This window comes from Catharus ustulatus, chromosome 4 (assembly GCF_009819885.2).
Source record: "Catharus ustulatus isolate bCatUst1 chromosome 4, bCatUst1.pri.v2, whole genome shotgun sequence".
NCBI lineage: Eukaryota > Metazoa > Chordata > Aves > Passeriformes > Turdidae > Catharus > Catharus ustulatus.
The window spans coordinates 73,137,984-73,155,735 of record NC_046224.1 but is presented as its reverse complement, the minus strand read 5'-3'; the positions used below and the strand labels follow the sequence as shown (position 1 = coordinate 73,155,735).

The 17,752-nt window shown below is 39.4% G+C and overlaps 1 protein-coding gene across 1 annotated transcript in view; it reads left to right on the top strand.

Moving 5' to 3' along the window:
- The window catches only part of PIK3C2G (phosphatidylinositol-4-phosphate 3-kinase catalytic subunit type 2 gamma), a 172,038-nt gene that overhangs the window by 144,390 nt on the left and 9,896 nt on the right, over positions 1–17,752 (top strand). The window contains exons 30-31 of the mRNA XM_042779210.1: positions 348–423; positions 7,572–7,666. Coding sequence (XP_042635144.1) covers positions 348–423; positions 7,572–7,666 — 171 coding nt within the window. The remainder of the gene's footprint in view (positions 1–347; positions 424–7,571; positions 7,667–17,752) is intronic.

The window sequence follows — 17,752 nt, the reverse complement described above, 5'->3', positions numbered from 1 at the left end:
CACTCCCAAAGCCCACTTGTCCTAAACAGCAAAAAGAGCCACCAGACTTGGCAAACTGTCCTCCAAATAAATTCACCCCAGCCTTATATCCCAAATCAAACCTCATAACAGCAAGGACATTTGTGCAGCCAGAGCCTTCCTCCAATAAACCTGATAACCACCATCCATCCTCCTAGGGCCTAAGTCACTCCCTGGGTTCCTAGCTCATGGTCAGAGGGGAAAAGCTCCCTTTTATTGCTAACTCTAATACATGCATTAAAAATTACCAGCAAGCTTCTTGGAGGGAATGATGCAGGGAATGGAGTATAATATTACATATTACCCACAGTATTTGTGTTCTCTTTCAGAATGAGCTTGTACTCAGCTTCTTCCTCAATTGGTCCAAAAATACCTTGCCAGAAGATTCAGCATCTCATACCTTAGGTATGTGGTTTACCAATCTTATTTATTTTCTAAGAAATTATAATCCTTGATGGTATTATGCAAAGGTGAGTCTAAAGTGTTTAGATGATTTGGGCTTTTTTAGGATATAAAGATACCAACAAATAATTCCTGATTTCTCAAGATCTTTGAAAATGTGTTACTAATGCCACCTGTAAATTTCCTTCTCTTTCTCACATTCCTTTCAGCCTTGCTTGATTTCTTTTTGAATAAACATGCTAATATGCAAAACAAAAGTTTATTTACACAAACCGTGGCAAGTTTCTTGTTTTACAAAACAAAATATTCAAAGATTTTGGAGGAAAGGATGTGAGTCATGACAAAGTACAATGTGTGCTTGCACAAGCGAGGAAAATCGGGGGTGACTTCTAAAGTAATTTCACAATGAGTGGAGCAAGTAAATAACAGAACATTATGTTAATGCTTAGACATACATTATTAATGACTGTGGTAATTCACTTCTTGTTAAATGAGATGCTGCAGTGTTCTCTTAGCCTATCTAAATACTTAACCCATTTTCCTCTTCTGTCCAGCATCTAATTTAATCTAATTTCTGACATTACAGCATTAAGAGCCAAAGCATAAACCATAAAAAGTAAACTCTGAATGTTTATTGTTTTCCACTGCCTTAGTTCTGCACTGATAATAATCTTCTGTGCTCAGTTTTTAGGCAAAATAAAACCTCATAAAGGAGTCTGCAGCTGCACTCTGCACCAAAACAATTCAGCTGGTTGTTATGGGCTCCAAGTGATAGGAGAGTTTCCAAGATCATCAGTTTTCCACATTTCAGAAAGGATTGTATCTCTGCATATTTAGTTTGCATGTCCATTAAGTTAATTTAATCCCTCTGCAGACAGAGGTTTCATTATCTCTTTTGCTGGGACCATTTTTTTTAATCCATCGGAACAAAGTAAATCCCATTCTGGCTTCTCAGCCTTTGGAAGATTCTCCCTGTGTGGAGTTTATTTGATTAGGGCATGCCATTATCATATTAAACCCATTATGAATATTGAAAATTACTAATGGTTGCTCTAACTTTTACAGAGGATCAAGGAGATAATGCAAAGATGCCCTAGGTGTTAGGAATGCACAATCTGGATCCATGGGCTGCGTCTCTTTGTAGGTGTCTTTAAGCAAAGATACAGATGTCAGAGTGAGCTGAGGCAGAAGGCAGTTAAAGTCCCAGAATAATTTTGGTATGTAACTAATTTTCAGCTGCCTAATTATTACAGTGAATCTGGATGTAAAAGTTTTATGCAAAATCACAAACTGCATCTATAATAAAATTGAGAAATAACTTGCAACATCATAATTCCTATAGTGGTGTCCTGAGTCAGTATAGTCTGAAGGATGGGACATTTATTTTTGTTGTGAGTGACCGCAAAATCAAGGATGGGAATGAAGAAACAGAGGCAAGAATGTGTTTATTGGTGCTTGATGAAAGCTGTGTGTCAGGTAACCCAATTTGTTCCTCCCTGTGCAGTTACTGGTGCTGAGGGTCACAACATGGTTGGGGAAGATTAGTGTGTCTGTGGCCTTGAGCAGTGAGGTTACAGGGGGATTTGTGTTTCCTGTTCAAGAACTCTGCCTTTTAATGTTTGGATACTTCACTTCCAGACTTACAGGAAAACCTTTGCTTAACACAGGGCAAAGTAGCAAAAGAAACCCAAACCACGAACAAAAGCAGCTCTCTTTAGCCTAGAAAATGGATTGCTATCATTTACTGATAAAGCAGCAGCAGCAGCAGCACACAAGGTCTAAACAATGAGTTTGGTAAAAACAGGAGCAAGAATCATGGGTTGCTGTGGGCATCGCACCATTTGGGGAGAAGTGTGAAGCAGGTGAGCTCAGCTATCAGAGGGAGCCCTGCCACACATGTGCTAACTGCCCACCTGAGAAATCTCTTGAAACAAATATTTCACAAATGGTTTTCTGTTCTTCACCTTACCTTTGGAGTCAGGCTGCTGCCATGCCCAGTGAGCTGCTGGAGTCTTTGTTCCATGGCACTCTGCACACTGCTGGCATCCAGAGGAGACTCAAGCTAGGGCAGGAGGGGATGTCTGCTCATGCCAAAGAGCCAGATAGCAAACGAGGAGCTGCTGGGAGGACCAAAGTGGCCCCAGACGTTCTTGCTGTCTGAAGATGCCCAGAAACACTCTTGATCTGAAGGCAAGCTCTGTAGCAATGCCATAGTCAGCCTGGGGAGGAATTCAGTTCACTGAGCCTGCAGGAGAGAAGTGGTTGCCATGAAAAAAAGGTACATTTTTATTTCCCACAAATTTCATTGCTTTCTGAGGTTATAGGGGTCTTAATATTTGTCTGGTTTGAAAAATAACTCAAGTTTAATGTGGGCTGTAGCTTTCCATGGGTCTGGAACTTCTCTCTCAAGCAAAAAAAAAAGTCATCTCTTGGTTAGGATCAATATGAAATAAGATTAATGCCCAGTAGGATCAGGTTATGAATTTTGATCAAACCAGCATCTTTCTCTTACACTACTTTAATTTATAAATGTTGTAGGTAATTACACTTACTGAAGTAAAATAAAAATTAAAATTCATTAATTTGTACTCTGCTCCCAGCAATAGAGAGATTAGAAATCAGTGTAAAATTTACTTGACATGAATACTGAATCAGTACTCCAAGTGGGGTGAATTCTGAATTATCCTGGATATTGTCAACATTTCATTATACCAAGCTCACTAAAAAGCAGTGACAGCAGATACCAGGAATGATTTCACAATCAGACTTTTATAAAAGCCCTTTAAAAAGAAGAAGGGAGAAAGAAAAATCTATCAAAACCATTTTTATGTCAGATTTGTTTATTTTTTTTCTCCTGCAAATATTAATAATTCAAACTGTTGTGGTCTTGCTATGGGCTATACACTGTACAGCCCAGCTCCAGTTCTGGCATGTTTAATTAGTGCTCCTTGTGTTTATATGAAAGGGAGCAGGTTCTGTGTCCTTGTAAAGGGAGATCCAAACTTTCCAGGCAGATTTAACATGGTATTCCTCTCCATGCAGAACCACAGTCCTCATGAACAGTCCCTGAGGAGAATAAGGCTCTCTTGCTCATGCCCCATAGTGTTCTGATCTCCTGAAGTTGCTCGCTGTTGATGTAAAGCCTTTGCCACCAGTTGCCTTCCTGATTTAGTGACATTAACCCACAAGCATCTCTGGCTGGCTTGGAGGTCTAAAGCAATGTTTGGGTTGTTTTTGAGAGCTGACTGTATGGAGTCAGACACTGTGGAACCTGTAACTAAAGCAGGCAGGTGGTTGGCTTGGGGTGCTCAACCCCAGCCCTGCACAACCAAATAGATTCCAGCACTCTTTGATGACAGATGTCAAAACAGGCTGTCACCAGGGAAAAAGGTCTGAGAAGAATATGAAGGTGCAGAATACTGAATAATACTGCATTACCACTTAGTTAATCAGTTTCTTCACATTGCTTTGCAGTCCACATGTGAAATGTAATGTTTTGTTAAGTTATAGTTTCCCTATTGATTTTGTCAGTAGCATCTTCCTCACTGTTTATGTTTCTCAAACACTGCACACAGTGCAATGCAGAGCTTGTTTTAAAATACTGCTAAGGAAAACATCACACAGATGGTAGAATATGGAGCTGGTAGTTCTCCAGCATGCCAGGAAAGACCATCTAGATAAAGCAAAGAACTGACTACGTGAGTACTGGGAATATCAGTTAACCTTCAGTAGAAATCTGAACACTAATTGCCTTAATTTTTTCATTTGAAAAGATGAAAGGACCCACAGATTTCTCATGTTTATGTTCCTGATTAAGAGATTATAAACTGGTATTTTCTGCAGTAGGGTTGGTGGTGACTCCCACTTGGAACACTGGGCTACACAGGCACAAATCAGATGGGAAAAAACTACAAGTGCTCCAGGGGTCCTCATTTTGTGTTTGACAGCTTTTGTATCGACACCAGAGAGTGAAGAATCCATCCCTGGGGGAAATTCTTGCCTCAGCTGTAGTCAGTGCAATTTTGTCCTGTACCTGCAACTTGGTCCTTGCTTAAAATAGGCTGCAAGTAGAGCATGACACTGCCCAAAAATGCGGGGCCTGAGCTCAAGTCCATCTGCCCAAGCTGGGAAGATGGGAAGTAACTATTGTATGTGTATTCTATTACTATTTGAAGCTAAAATCACCTGGACTTCAGAGAGGAGATCTAGCACTGAGCATGGGAAAACTGAAAATACACCAGCTGAATGTAGCTAAGAGTAATTGGGATTTACTATGAAATATAAACAGCAGTGGACTCTTCAGTGTTTATCACATTTCTCATGGTCTGTTATTTTTTATTTCCCTTCCTTTAATTTTTTTCCTGTTAGTACTCAATTTATTGCACAGAAAGTGCAAATATTTTAGTAATAGTTGTGCCTATAGTGTGTGTTTAAGACTTCATTTTGCATATTCAATTAGAAAGGCATTTTGCTCTTCCTTTTTGTTGTTTTCTTTTGATTTGATTTGTTTTGTTTTGTTAGAAGCTTATTTACATTTCTTACTTTCAAGGAAAAAATAAAAACCAACTCCCACAGAGAAATTCCTTCACTGGATATAAGCACCACACTGTAAAAATTAATGAAAAACAAAGGCACTGGTAGTGCTAGGAAAGGGAAGGTGATCAGCTGGATTCTGATGATGTAATTTAGGCTCTGAAATCTGTTGCTCTTGCTAAACCACATGTAGTGACTCACTGCAATTCACAAGTGGATCGTGCCGTTATGTCAAAACACAACTGCCCTTGTGTTCCCTTGTGTTACACTGTGTGTAATAGTCTAGAATTCTACATTTCCTGTTGCAAAGTCAAGGCAAAACGACTCACAGCTTAAGAAAAAAAAGAAGAAAAAAAAGAAGAAAAAAAAAAAGAAAAAAAAGTAAAGTTGCTTTGCATAAAAAAAAAAAATTAATAAAAAGAGGAATTTAATTTTATTGGCTTCTTCTTACTCTGGAAAAAACTTAGCATTGTCTGGTTCGTGCAGTTTTCATCCCCTATCCCTTCCTGTTCCTATTTGCCCACCACAAGAAATGAAATAAGGTTCAGTCTTGCCAAGTGATTTGTCAAGGTTCATAATGGAGAATAACAAATGATGAACTGTTGCTCGGTCTTCTAAGTCCCAGCTTAGTGATATCTTCCTGAGATTTCAATTCTTCAAGAGTGTTTCAGGCCCTTCTCTAGTTAGGATGTGATTAAAAATGTATTTTTGTGGTCTCTAAAGGGGAGAAATTGGAGATGGATTCATACTCTGAAATTCCACTCCAAGCATCATAAACTCAGTAGTGTTGGTATCCAGGCTGCCTGGAAAAAATTATATTATGGCAGTTGCATGTACACACTGTGTTATTTCTAATTGATTTGAGTTCCCTTCCTTAGGATAAATGGCATTGCACTTCCTCTCTGGCTGTCAGCAGGACATGACACCACTGTCATTGTGTCTGCTGAGCAGTTATTTTAGTCTCTGTTCTCCACAGAGGTTACACATTTGGTTTCTTCAGAAAAATACACCCAGCGTGGCTTATCCACTGTAACACACTCTGTGCCACTTCCTCTGCTGAAACACAGGGGAAGGGCTGAGCAGAGGGAGCTACATTTCTGGCTCCCAGGACCCTGTGTAAGTGAGGGGAAGAGAGGGCAGGGGTGCCCAGGGGTCTGCTGAGGCTGAAAGGGACATGTGGCAACCCTCCTGCTACCCAGGGGACAGTGCTGGCACTCTCTAAGAAGCCTCCTATGACAGTGCATGACTCTGTTCTTACATTGACATCATCCTTTCCCACAGCCTCTAATGCTCAGAAGATGTGTTTCCATTTAAAGAATTAATTAGCCTGTATTGTCTTGTCTCATGTCACCTGAGCAGTATTATGTTATAATGTCACCCTGCAGTGGGTTCAGGGCTGGTGTGGCAGTGACAGACCCCAAGGGGCAGGAAGAAAAGCAGGACTTCTCTGGCTGAGGTCTGAAGCTCAGCTGCTGCTCTAATGGGGAGCTGGGAGAGCAGAGCCTAGCTCATGAGACATCCTTGTTGAGTTGTAAGCTTAGCAGGACTGAATCCTTTTTCAGGTAAATTAGTGATTGCAGTACAGCTTTGGTCTAATTAAATGTAGCGCTACTTGCCTGAGTAAAACCAGGCAACTTCTCACAGGCAGTGTCTGGGCTGTCCTTGGTGACTAGGTGATGCAAAATGGCTCAAGCTCAGCTCCTCAGGGTGAACACTGCAAAAGGAGGAGGTCAGAGAGATACTGAGGAGAGGTTGTGTTCACCATTTCCTGATTTACAGTGCTAAAAGACTTTTCTCTGTTATGTTTCCCTGCTATCTCTGCAGGGCAGGTGAACCACACTACTTACACCACAGCTTCAAGGACACACCTTTTTGGCCATGGAGAAGCTGGCTCAGTGCCTCCAGCAGAAAGATGGAACAGGATTTGCTTAGTCATTTCTTCCACATTATGACACTGATTCTTCTTGCTTGGAAAATGAAATATGGTGCTTTTTTTTCAGTGGGAATTGTATCAGAATCTTAAAGTGCACCTTAGTAGAAAAATGTATGAAAGCAATGGGTTGCATGAGAACCAACCTGGAACACCTAAAGTACAGAATGAGGAAGGGACAATTTATATATGATGTTGTTTCTCTAACTTGTTTTGGAATTTGTCAGGAAACTTGTTCTTTTTTCCTTTTTTTTTTTTTCTTTTTTGTTCTTTCTCTTGGGAACTGGAAAAAAAAAAAAGAAAAAAATAAAAAAAAACCCTGAAAAACACCAAAATAGTATTTTTAACCAGACAGATCCACAACAATAGTGAATAGTGTCATCAGTGACTGCCAAAAAAACCACCCCAATTATTTGTCACTCAAGCATAAATTTCCCACTGAATTTCAGATTGATGGCAATTAGTAAACAGAAAATCTCACTCGCAGTTAACAAACAGGAAAGAAAATGAGCACTGCATGTCAGACCAATTTCTTCCATCACACTCCTTATCCATGTTTTCTAATTTCATCCTTGATTTAAGCATGCAGCAGGTTTTTATATGTTAGCTAATGTGTGCTTCAGTATTTTACAGATCTACTTCCTCTAAGCTATTAACTAAAAAAATCAAACTGTTTGGACATTTTTAGGTTCTCAGTCAGCTGGCCACAAGCCTGGAGTACAACTGGTCATATCCTACGAGAGCACCCGTCTGACAATAATGCTGAAACACATGAGGAACCTCGTGAGTATTTTTTTTAATCAGAATGTAGAACTCGTGAATCCTTGCATTTGCAGAGTACTGTGAAAACATTAATCTTCAAACAGCCTTTCTGGGAGGATAACTAATTTCAGCTCAAACTAATGATAGTGTTGTTCTGTCATGATTTAACAATTGATTTTCCCATTTGAGCTCTCTCAGTATGATTACAGGTGTGAGACAGATACAGAAACTGTGTCTTCTTAATGGCCAGTAATGCCCTTTTCCAAGAAAACCAATTTTGATGCTGTTTTGCCCCTCTCAGCTGCCACATTTTGATAGCAGTCAGACATAAGGCATCATGCAGCAGCATGACTTTTTGCAGCACATCAGCCTGGCACTACAGATTGATTATCCAGACATTTCTTTCTAGTCCAGCCAGTCTGTGAAGAGGGAAGAGCTCAGCAGAGGGAGCAGTGCTGTATTTTAAGGAGCAGTGTCATTTGGAGGTGTGATGCTCAGCTCTGTAACACTCAGGAGACTGTGAGGTAAATGTTGAGTGTTCCTGGAGCCAGGCTACAGAAGGGGAAGCTGGCGGTGCTCCTGCAGCACAGGATTCCTGCAGCACAGGATTCCTGCAGGTGGAATTGGCTGAAGGTGACTTCAGACATGGAGCTGGGGCTGTGTGTGAAGTATGATCTGTCACTGGAGGAGTGTGGCAGCTGCTTCATAGTGAATTCCATGCCTAGATGTGCTCTTGAATTCCCATGGCTCATGTCTCAAGCAATGGCTGTGGCAAGAGGGCTTTTATTTGTCTAGCTAGGGGACTAGAGCATTTATTAGCTATTGTGGGTTCTCAGTGCATACTCTATGCCACCTCCATCCCAAACTGGACTGCAATCTCTTTTCCTAAATGGGGCCAAACTGAGGGGCTGATGTGAGCACCAGCCAGTAAAATAAGTGAGGCTGCTTGTTTAATCAGTGGTGTGAGATACATGAGGCTTACATAGCTCTGACTGTTCTCTGCTGGCCACTCTTGCTTCTCATATACAATTCAAGCATCTCCATTCTGCTCTATGACATTCAATACATCTCTGTCCTGAGACTTGTTTTCTGTGTCCTGTGTGCCATTTTGACAGGTAAGATCAGCCTCAGCTGACAGGTCCAATTTATACAAGCTTTACCTCTAGGATGTAGCACAAAACCCTCTTTATTTTTTTCTGTTGAGCTTTTTAAATCTAAGTGACTTTGATAAACTTCTGATAAAGTTCTAATTAGTGGGAGGGGGATATTTAAGTGCCATGCTGATGATGTCATTAAGACTTCAAGCAGGTCACGTGGAGATGCACACAAACAATTTGCAGAGGTTGGAATTAGCCTTCCTTTCTCCTCGTTTCTATCCTTTTAAGTGTGTAGGCTCCTAACTGGGTTCTTAGGAAGTTCCAACCAATTAATTAAATGAAAGTAAATTACAGCATAGATATCTGTGTAGTACAAACTACAAAAAATCCAGGGTTCAGTTCACTTCATCATGAAAAGGGAAAGAACAACTTGAATTTACTGTGTTGTTTTTGAAAGTACGTAACTTAAATCAAACCCACTTGAGTGAGTTTACAGAGAAGTGGTAAGAGTCCTGTTCAGCAAGATTAACAAGGATTCATGATTTGAAAATAACGTCATTGTTTTGGCAGCCTAACTTAAGCAATAAGTTTTTAAATCCTGAGCTTCTAATTCCTTCCTTCCACCTGGCTATCTATCCTTTGTCATCTGATCTGAAATATGAATAGTGCTTCAGGGGACTGTGATACTGGACTGCCTTCAGACCAGGAACCTATAATGGGAAGGTTCTTTATCCCATTAGTAATCTTCTCAGCTTCCTGGCCATATAAATCAATCTTTCTGATGTGCTCTCTTTTCTTTTTCCTTTCCTTTCCTCTTCTTTCTTTTTTTTTTGGTTGAACTGAACAGGGATTTTAAAAGTCTGCCAAGATCATATCTCATTCAAGACATGTTAAAGCTATTTCAGGTATGTTCAGTCTTTTGCAGAGTCTCACTAATTATATTTTAGTGGTTCATCTGTGCTGAGATTACTTTTCTATCTTGTTTTATTTCATAATTTATAGTAAATAATTTTTGTTCTGCTCTTCCCTATTTAATTTATCTCTATAAAGAGATTTTATGATGTGTTCAGATGTGAAAATAATTGTAGTAGGCCAAATTAATCCCAAATGTAGCTCCACAGAACTGACAGGAATTGTGATAGAGACTTTTGATCCACGTAAATGAATTTGATTTAGTGTTTGTGTGAGTTTACTTCTAGGACTTTTAATAGGAGACCTAGATCCTGCTGTGCAAATCCTATATTGATATACAATGTACAAGAGACTCCCTAAGGAGCTGGTATTTTTATCGCCGCTCTCAGGTGTCACACTGGCTCTTTAAAGGAGGAAGCCAGAAGACTGCAGTGCTAAAACTTTGCAGGATGTTTTCCTGAAGGAAATTTGCCCATTTACGTGGGGTGTATTAGAGAAAAAAAAAAATTCTGTGGCAGTGGAGAGAGCAGTGGTGTGGTGCAGACCCATCAGAGGACTGGTTCATGTGGGTGCATGCATGGAATCCCCCTTTGGATCTGATGCGCTCACACATACCAGGTTTGCTGCAGATGCACAGCTCTCATCCCTGGATCAGCTTCAGTGTCCCCTCCCTCACTGCTGTGATATTTCAGTCATGTGTAAAGAAAGACAGCTCTGCTTGAAGAAAACTCCATAAAAATTTCTGCAGAGACAAACAATAGAGAACAGACTTACGGATTTTGTGGCTGGAAAGGACCATTAATCTAATCTAACCTTGTGCAAAGAAAAAGCTATGTATTTTAATGAAGGAAATACTTGCAGTCAAGGAAACTGTTTGAACACAGAGATGTTAAGACTGGTTGGTAATGTTTGCCTACAGCTTAAGGCTGTGGGTGCGCAATGAAGACAAGTTCTGTTAAACAGATAAGATACTAAAAATGTTTCAGTCTCAAGATTTCCCTCAGCATTTCATAGTTGCATTTGAATCCTGAGATTCTCTAAGTCAGGTGGCTCACTGCTTCTGCTCATGATTTGAATGGCATCACCATGATTGCTGAGGAAAATAACTTTAAATTCAATTTTCAAATACAGAAAAGCCATGATGCCAATAAAATGCAATTTTCCAAACATATATATTATATAACTGGAAGTCAGCTTATTGGGGCATAGCTTGCTCCTCTCAAATGCAGACAGTGCCACACTGGGCATTTTATGCATGGGGACTACAAGCAATATTGTTTTCATGAAGTGAGGCTGGGCTGGAAGGAAACATTTGTGTAGGGGTGAAAACCTGGAGATTTTGCCTCTGGAGTCATGGGGGATGTGGCAGGTGCAGGGGTGAGACAAGGCAGGGTAATTCTATAAAGAAAATAGCTCAATACCTGGCAAAGTGCACTAAGTGGTCTTAGGAGGGACATAAAGGAGTCCCAGGGGAACTTTGTCCTGGCCTTTTGAAAGGATTTGTTGCCTCAGAACAAGAATAGTCCAATTGTGGCAGCACAATACCTGAACAACCAGCAGTAGGCAGGAGCAGGAGCCCAGGGGGAATGCTGTTCTACCTTAAAAATGGAAGTTTGAGCAGTGTGGATTTATGAAAATTGTAATACATTTAGATTTTGAACTTGAAGTGTTCAAGTGTGGTTCTGTTCACCTTCATCAACCAGAACAGAGAATGGGAGGTATCCAGAGCCCACCAGGTGTCACACAGGGCTGACTGTGAGCTAGTTGAGTTCCACACAGCCAGAAACAGCCAGGCTTCCTACTGGTGGGCTTGCTCACTCCTCAAAAAAATGCCAGAGGCAACAGGAATAGCCATTGCTGACATCCAGAAAAGGGTTTCTGACATATTTCCTTGCCTACTTCATGGAGAAGCAAAGGGAACAGCACTGGCTCAGGAGGAAGCCTGCTTCTGCCACTGATTTCATTGCCATGACTTCAGGCATGCCCTGCTTTGCGAGATAAGCAGCTAAACTTCAAATCCTCCCTGCTAAACATTTTTGCCCATTACTTCTTGTGGACAGAGTAGCTCCTCAGGGGTAGAGGGGAGGAGAAACAAAGCCAAGTTGCCCTGAACCTCGTGCCAGTCAATGTAAAATGTTGCTAGAATTCAGGAAAGCATGTGTGGGCAATGAATTCCAAACCAATTTTACAGAGGCGAAATTTGCTGGAAGAAAAATAAACTCCTACAGTTCTTTGCAAAAGTTTTTCCAGCTTTTTTTTTCTAAAAGCTCTGAAGCTGTCATGTACCACTCTTGGTGATTAATGATTCTGGGATAGCAGATATGTGGGTGATGAATTAGTAATCAGCTTTAGGCTTACACAGACATCCAGCCTCTTTCCATTTCGTGTCCTGCGCCATTGGGAGTACAAATTGTTTCCAAAAATGTTTGGGAGATGTGATGGTTTAAATGTGTTGGGAAGAAAGGTAGAAGCCAATATTCCCCATATCCAAAGGGATGAAGTCTAAGCCTGCAGCACGGGGCTATAGCGATGTTCCCATCTACAGTACAGGAAGATGCTCAGCTGCATTTGCTGGGTTTTGTCTCAGCTTGAGCTGGGGAAGGGTTGGGGATCTTTGTTCAGTCTTAGTTGGTTCCCATCATTCCTCTCATGGGCTCACTAACTTTTACGCTTTATGACTCTCATTATATAGATTTAAATGGAAAATATACACTACTTGCCAACAACCCAGTGCCTGCCAGTGAAATAAAAAACCACATTATCCTTTCAGAATATTATGAATGTGTACTGCTTTCCTTACTGCAGCCAACAGGGATTGGAATGGAGGTGCACAGGTAGGCAAGGCAGGGATGGAAAACAAGTGGAAAAAAATCACTTTGAGCTGAACAAAGTTATCCAGAGAGTATCTGTGACAGAATTGAATCAGCAGCTTGGCTGATGGAGGGAGGTAACATTCAGGTGAATTTCTCCTTAGTCTGGCAGAGGAAAACAAAACAAAATGCCATGGGAAGAAAGTTCTTGTACTAACTCTAGCTTATAAAGAATTTGGATTTAATTTTATATTCATAGAAAATTCTCTTAAAGTGGAAGAAAATTAGTTCAGATAAGCTATGTTCTCCTTGAGACTGAAAATTAGCTGAACACCTCTAAATAAAGGATACTACAACTCAGCAATAGAGATGAGGTCTGTTCTTGTGGCTCAGGGATTACTGTTGGATTCAAACATATTTGTTTTGAAAGGTGCTTGACAAATATGTTGTACAGAAAGTTCTGTTACTATTTCTTGTTGAACCCTTTAATTTGTTACAGTCACAGTACTTCCTCAGCTCTAAATTCTAACTGCTCATTTTTAAATAAGTAATTCCCTACATAGTTGATATGTGTTGAATAAGAAGAAAAAAAAAATCCAACAAACAGTGAGTTCTGTTTAATAACATGAGTGATCTGGGAGATGAAGGTGAACAGAAATTAGATTTGCCACTGGTTGAAAATGAAGAAAACATTAAAAATAATAGTGCAGAAAGAGCAAGATCAAGAGAATAAAAGTAATTTCTAGAATACTACTACCAGCTTGGACAAATGAAAAATATTTCCTTGGGAAGGGAGAGATCTATATCCCACAGTAATGGGAAGATGAAACAAGCCCATGGTGAGACATGAGGCTGCTACGAGAGATGCCAATGAGAAAGGCCAGATCCTGGTGTCATGGGGCAGAAATGAAGCAGTTCATCTTTATAAGGCTTTGATTCTAAACTATTTCTCTCAGGATGTTTTTTTAACTAGAATACAAGTTCAAAGAACAGTTCTCAGTAGGGTTGCTGAGGAGTGATTGATTCTTCAGCAGTGATTTATTGTTACTAAAACTTTGTTAAGTACACACTAACAAGGACACGAGTCAATTGTGCAAATATTTAAGGGAGAAGACAGGAAGGTTCAAGAGGAATTATTGAGAACATTGAACAAGAGCGTAAGTTGAAGTAATGAGAGCTAATTAAGGAGCAGAAATTGCAAGCATCATATAATGAAATGCTTTCTTACATAGGGAGATGGCATGCTGTAGAATAATTGAAAGAAAAGTGCAGGGAGATTGTACAGTTGGACAAATTAAAGATAGGCATATACAGACTTTTGTAACTAATTAAGAAATTGAGACAAAAAATAGTGCAGAATGAAGACACAGATCACAGCCTCTCTGCTTGTTTACACATTTTTATATTCACTTACTATCTGGGCCCAGGCAAGGAGAGAAAAGAATTTGTACGTGGCAAAAAGAGAGAAACAGAACAACAGCCTTTGCTTGTGTTTCTTTTTCATGCCCTCTAACAGGCAGCAATGCTCTTAATCCTGAGTGATTTCAAAAGGAAAGTGAAATGGGGATTTGTCGTAAGAATTTGTTCTCCTTTGTTCTTTATTCAAAAGAAGAAATTCTGGAATCTGTGCTTCTAAAAGTCAAAACAAGATCATTCTTATCTCAGCTGGTGTCATAGACTCTGTGACTAAATATTCATCTGAAAATTAAGTGTTCCAAGCACAACAATAATACAGGGTTGAAAGCAATGGAGTTGAGTTTCTTTACTGGCTTGGTGGTAATTCTGAAGTAAAAGCTACAGAAACTTGTTCATGAAATCTACTCTCTGCATTCTGCACCCTGCACCAACATTGCTTATCCACAGGATAATATAGTTTTAAAGCACAAGTGACCCTTGATTTCTCTCATCTATTAGAAAAAACAACAAAAACAAAACAAAACATAACAACAACAACAACAACAACAACCAAACAAAAAAACCCCCCACAGTATTGTTTTAAAGACAGTAATGCAGCATGTGGTTCAGAAATCTAGAACACATTAACACATTGCCTTTACTTTCAGAAAAAACTGAGTGATTCTCACTCAGATCTTTTACTGGGAGTTATAGGTTTATTCCATACATTCCCACTTCTGCTTTATATTGTTTTTTCAGCCTTGGTAACTTTTTTATGCCCACATGGTGCTATGTGGAGCACACAGTATTCAAGTCCCAAGCATCAGTGAAGGGTTGGACTCAGGAGCTGGAATTATGGCCCCAGAATGGTCCATTTTCCCACAAAATCCAATTTCCAGCTCCATAAACACCTTTTGTCACTGGTGGTGACACAAAGCAGCAGGATCTGTCTCAGCTGAGGCCAGGCACCAATGTGGGGGCAATTTAACCAAGCCAAGCCGGGAGATGTCCACAATATGATAGGGTGAATCTTTTGTTGGTCTCTCTCCTTGACAGGGTTATTTTTTTCCCATTTGACAGCCAGGAGACCTTGGAAAGGGTTGGTTGTTGGTTCACTCTTTATACATTTTCATTCAGGACAGCTGTAACCCTCTTTTTCCAGCACAGTTGTCCCCCTCAGGAACACTGCCTAGCCAGCTGTTAGAGCCAGGATGATCCAGTCCTGGCCACTCTGCTGCAGGCAGGTTGATGAGGATGCTGAAGGTATTGGACATAAGCTATATTTGGATATTCACATCAATAATGTGAATAGAGCATCTTTGCATTTTTAGCATGGTAAATGACAAAGCCATCTGGACACTCACTCTGCAGATACTGCCAGATTTCCAAAAGGTAGATAATGCCTGCTCAAAAAAAAATGCTTTCCAAAATTTCCCTGACAGCAAAATATTTTTATTGCCCTACATTAACTTGAGATAAATGCAATTTGTTCTTTGGATGCCTTGCCACTGACCTCCACGGCAGTGATCTCTGTCAGTGTGTCATCTGTCTTTATGTACATACCTAGATAACACAAAAAATAGGGATCAGAAAGTAAAATAAAACTGCTGTTGAAGAGCAGCAGTTAAATATTTTCAAATTTTAGAAGAAAAAGGTGGTTGTTTGGGGGGGGAAATACCCTATTTGTGCAATCACTTTTTGCCGTTTGCCTTCCTGTTTTGTCTTGCCAATGGCAAGGGTGCAGGGTGCACCATAGTGGTAGAGTGGATTATCTTCTTTTGTAATTATTATTTAATTACTGCAAGTGGGATTTTATTTTTAATTTTCTGCGGAGCAATTTGGGGATATTTTTTGAGTGAAAAACGAAAAGCTCAGTAGCAGGGTAGAACAGAGGTGTTCATGCTTTGAGCTGAGAGGAAGAACAAGGAAGGGTCTTGCACACCAGGTTTGGATTTGGGAAACATCAACACAAGCACCCATTCACACAGCAATCCCATTTTCCTGGAGTTTATATATCCTTAGTCTGCTTTTGAAGGAACCTCTTGCTTTGTAATACTAATTTCTCAGCTCTTTAAGCTCAGAAGTACCCCAGAGGATGTTCTCTTTGTCCTAAGGCACAGGCTCTATTTGCTAATTAAGCTGCAGCTTTGAAAGACAGGGTTTAGCCTTCCTCTGCTGAGTTACACAGGGACTGTGAGGAAGAGAAAAACAGCAGCAATGATGGCTCTTACATGTTCCTTACTGCTTTTAATTTAGTCTAGAGGCAGCCAGTAATTTACAAAGGTTACCTCAGTGCAAGGATGATTTCTTCTGTGGATTTTTTTTCTAATCCTCCTTTATTGGATAATAATCAAATCCACCTAACGTCTACACATAATATGTAGACATTTTGTCTTGTTGAAGGTTTTTCCTAACCACTTGCTATGGTGGTCTGCTTTCCAAAGGTGTATGGATATCTCAGTATTAAAAATTAAGGATATTTTGTAGTCCTTTCTTCACTATATAAATAAATTCTCACAGCAGTGTATGTAAGAGAAGAACACAAGGATGGTAAAGGGTAGGAAGACTAAAAGAACTACTGGACAAAGTAAATTATTTTTATTTAAGGGCAGTAGCTGAAATGGGAGTCTTTCTAATGCCTGGATATCTTTATTTAGTTGTTTTGGGGTGTTTTTTTTTGTTTTGTTTTGTTTTTTTCTTTTTTTTTCCATTGAAGAAAAGGAAGAAAGAAACTGAAATTTTAAAATGTCAAGGAAATTAATTTTTGGAGAAAGAAAAGTAGTTATTCATAGAGGAGGAAAGCTGTCATTAGTTAATACAAGTTAGCTGATCATTAGTTATTACTGTCAAAATTGTTGGAAATGAAAAATGGGAAAAAGAGAAGAGCAGCTGGAACTATCAAATTTTCAGGAGCCATCAATCTGTTCCTCTCTAGGACAAAAGGTGATCTGCATGTCTAACACTAACAGAAACTGATGACATGATTTAAATGTGAGGCAAAAGTCACCTAAAAAGAAATTTTATGTTACTTAGGAAGACATGAGTTTTAAAACATTTTACAACAAATTATCCTTAAAATGCATATTTTAAAAATCATATGAGTATGGATCAATTTTCATATTGGATGCTAAATCTCTAAACTGTTGAATATATGGCAAATTTTGCAGTAGTTATGCCTATAGTAATGCTAACAAAGAATCCTTGTGTTAGGAGAGTTGTGGATCATTAGTAGTGATCAGGGGAGAAAAGTCATTAGGATAACATATTTTTTGTAGAAAAATTAATTTAATTTCATCCATTATTTCCCAGCCACAGCTACTATATTTAAAATTAAATTATATAGGATGTAACCTCTCTGTGTGGGTTTCTGTAAGCAAATATCAACTTTTTTTGGTTTTGGAAAATAAAACTGGAGTGGAAAATGGAATACACCCATAAGAGATACAGCCTGTATCTGTTATGTATTTGACGTTTTCAGTATTGAATTAGAGATATGGAAAGAAGCAAATCCAGAGTATTATTTTCTCTCCCTCATTCTCCCTCATTCTTAAATATTTTCATGACTTTCTGCCTGGCTTTAGAAGAAAATAATGTTTCCAAAGTAAATTCTTTTTTTACATAAATACAGGCAATTGTAAATGAGTTCCTTAAAAACCATCTGTCATTATCAAGGTCAAGTAGGCTGGTCATTCTCTGATAAAATAGTTCAGCCATCACTTGGTTGTACTTGAAGAAAGAAAATACAGTCAATTTCTAAATTCAATTTGAGCCAACTTCTAAATTCCGGGTTTTTTTATTGGCAGATCAAAATCACTGGGGAATTTTGTGGGTTTTTTGTCCCTAAGCATATCAAGCAAACTTATGGCATTTTTGTTGGGAGCTTGGTTTTATAC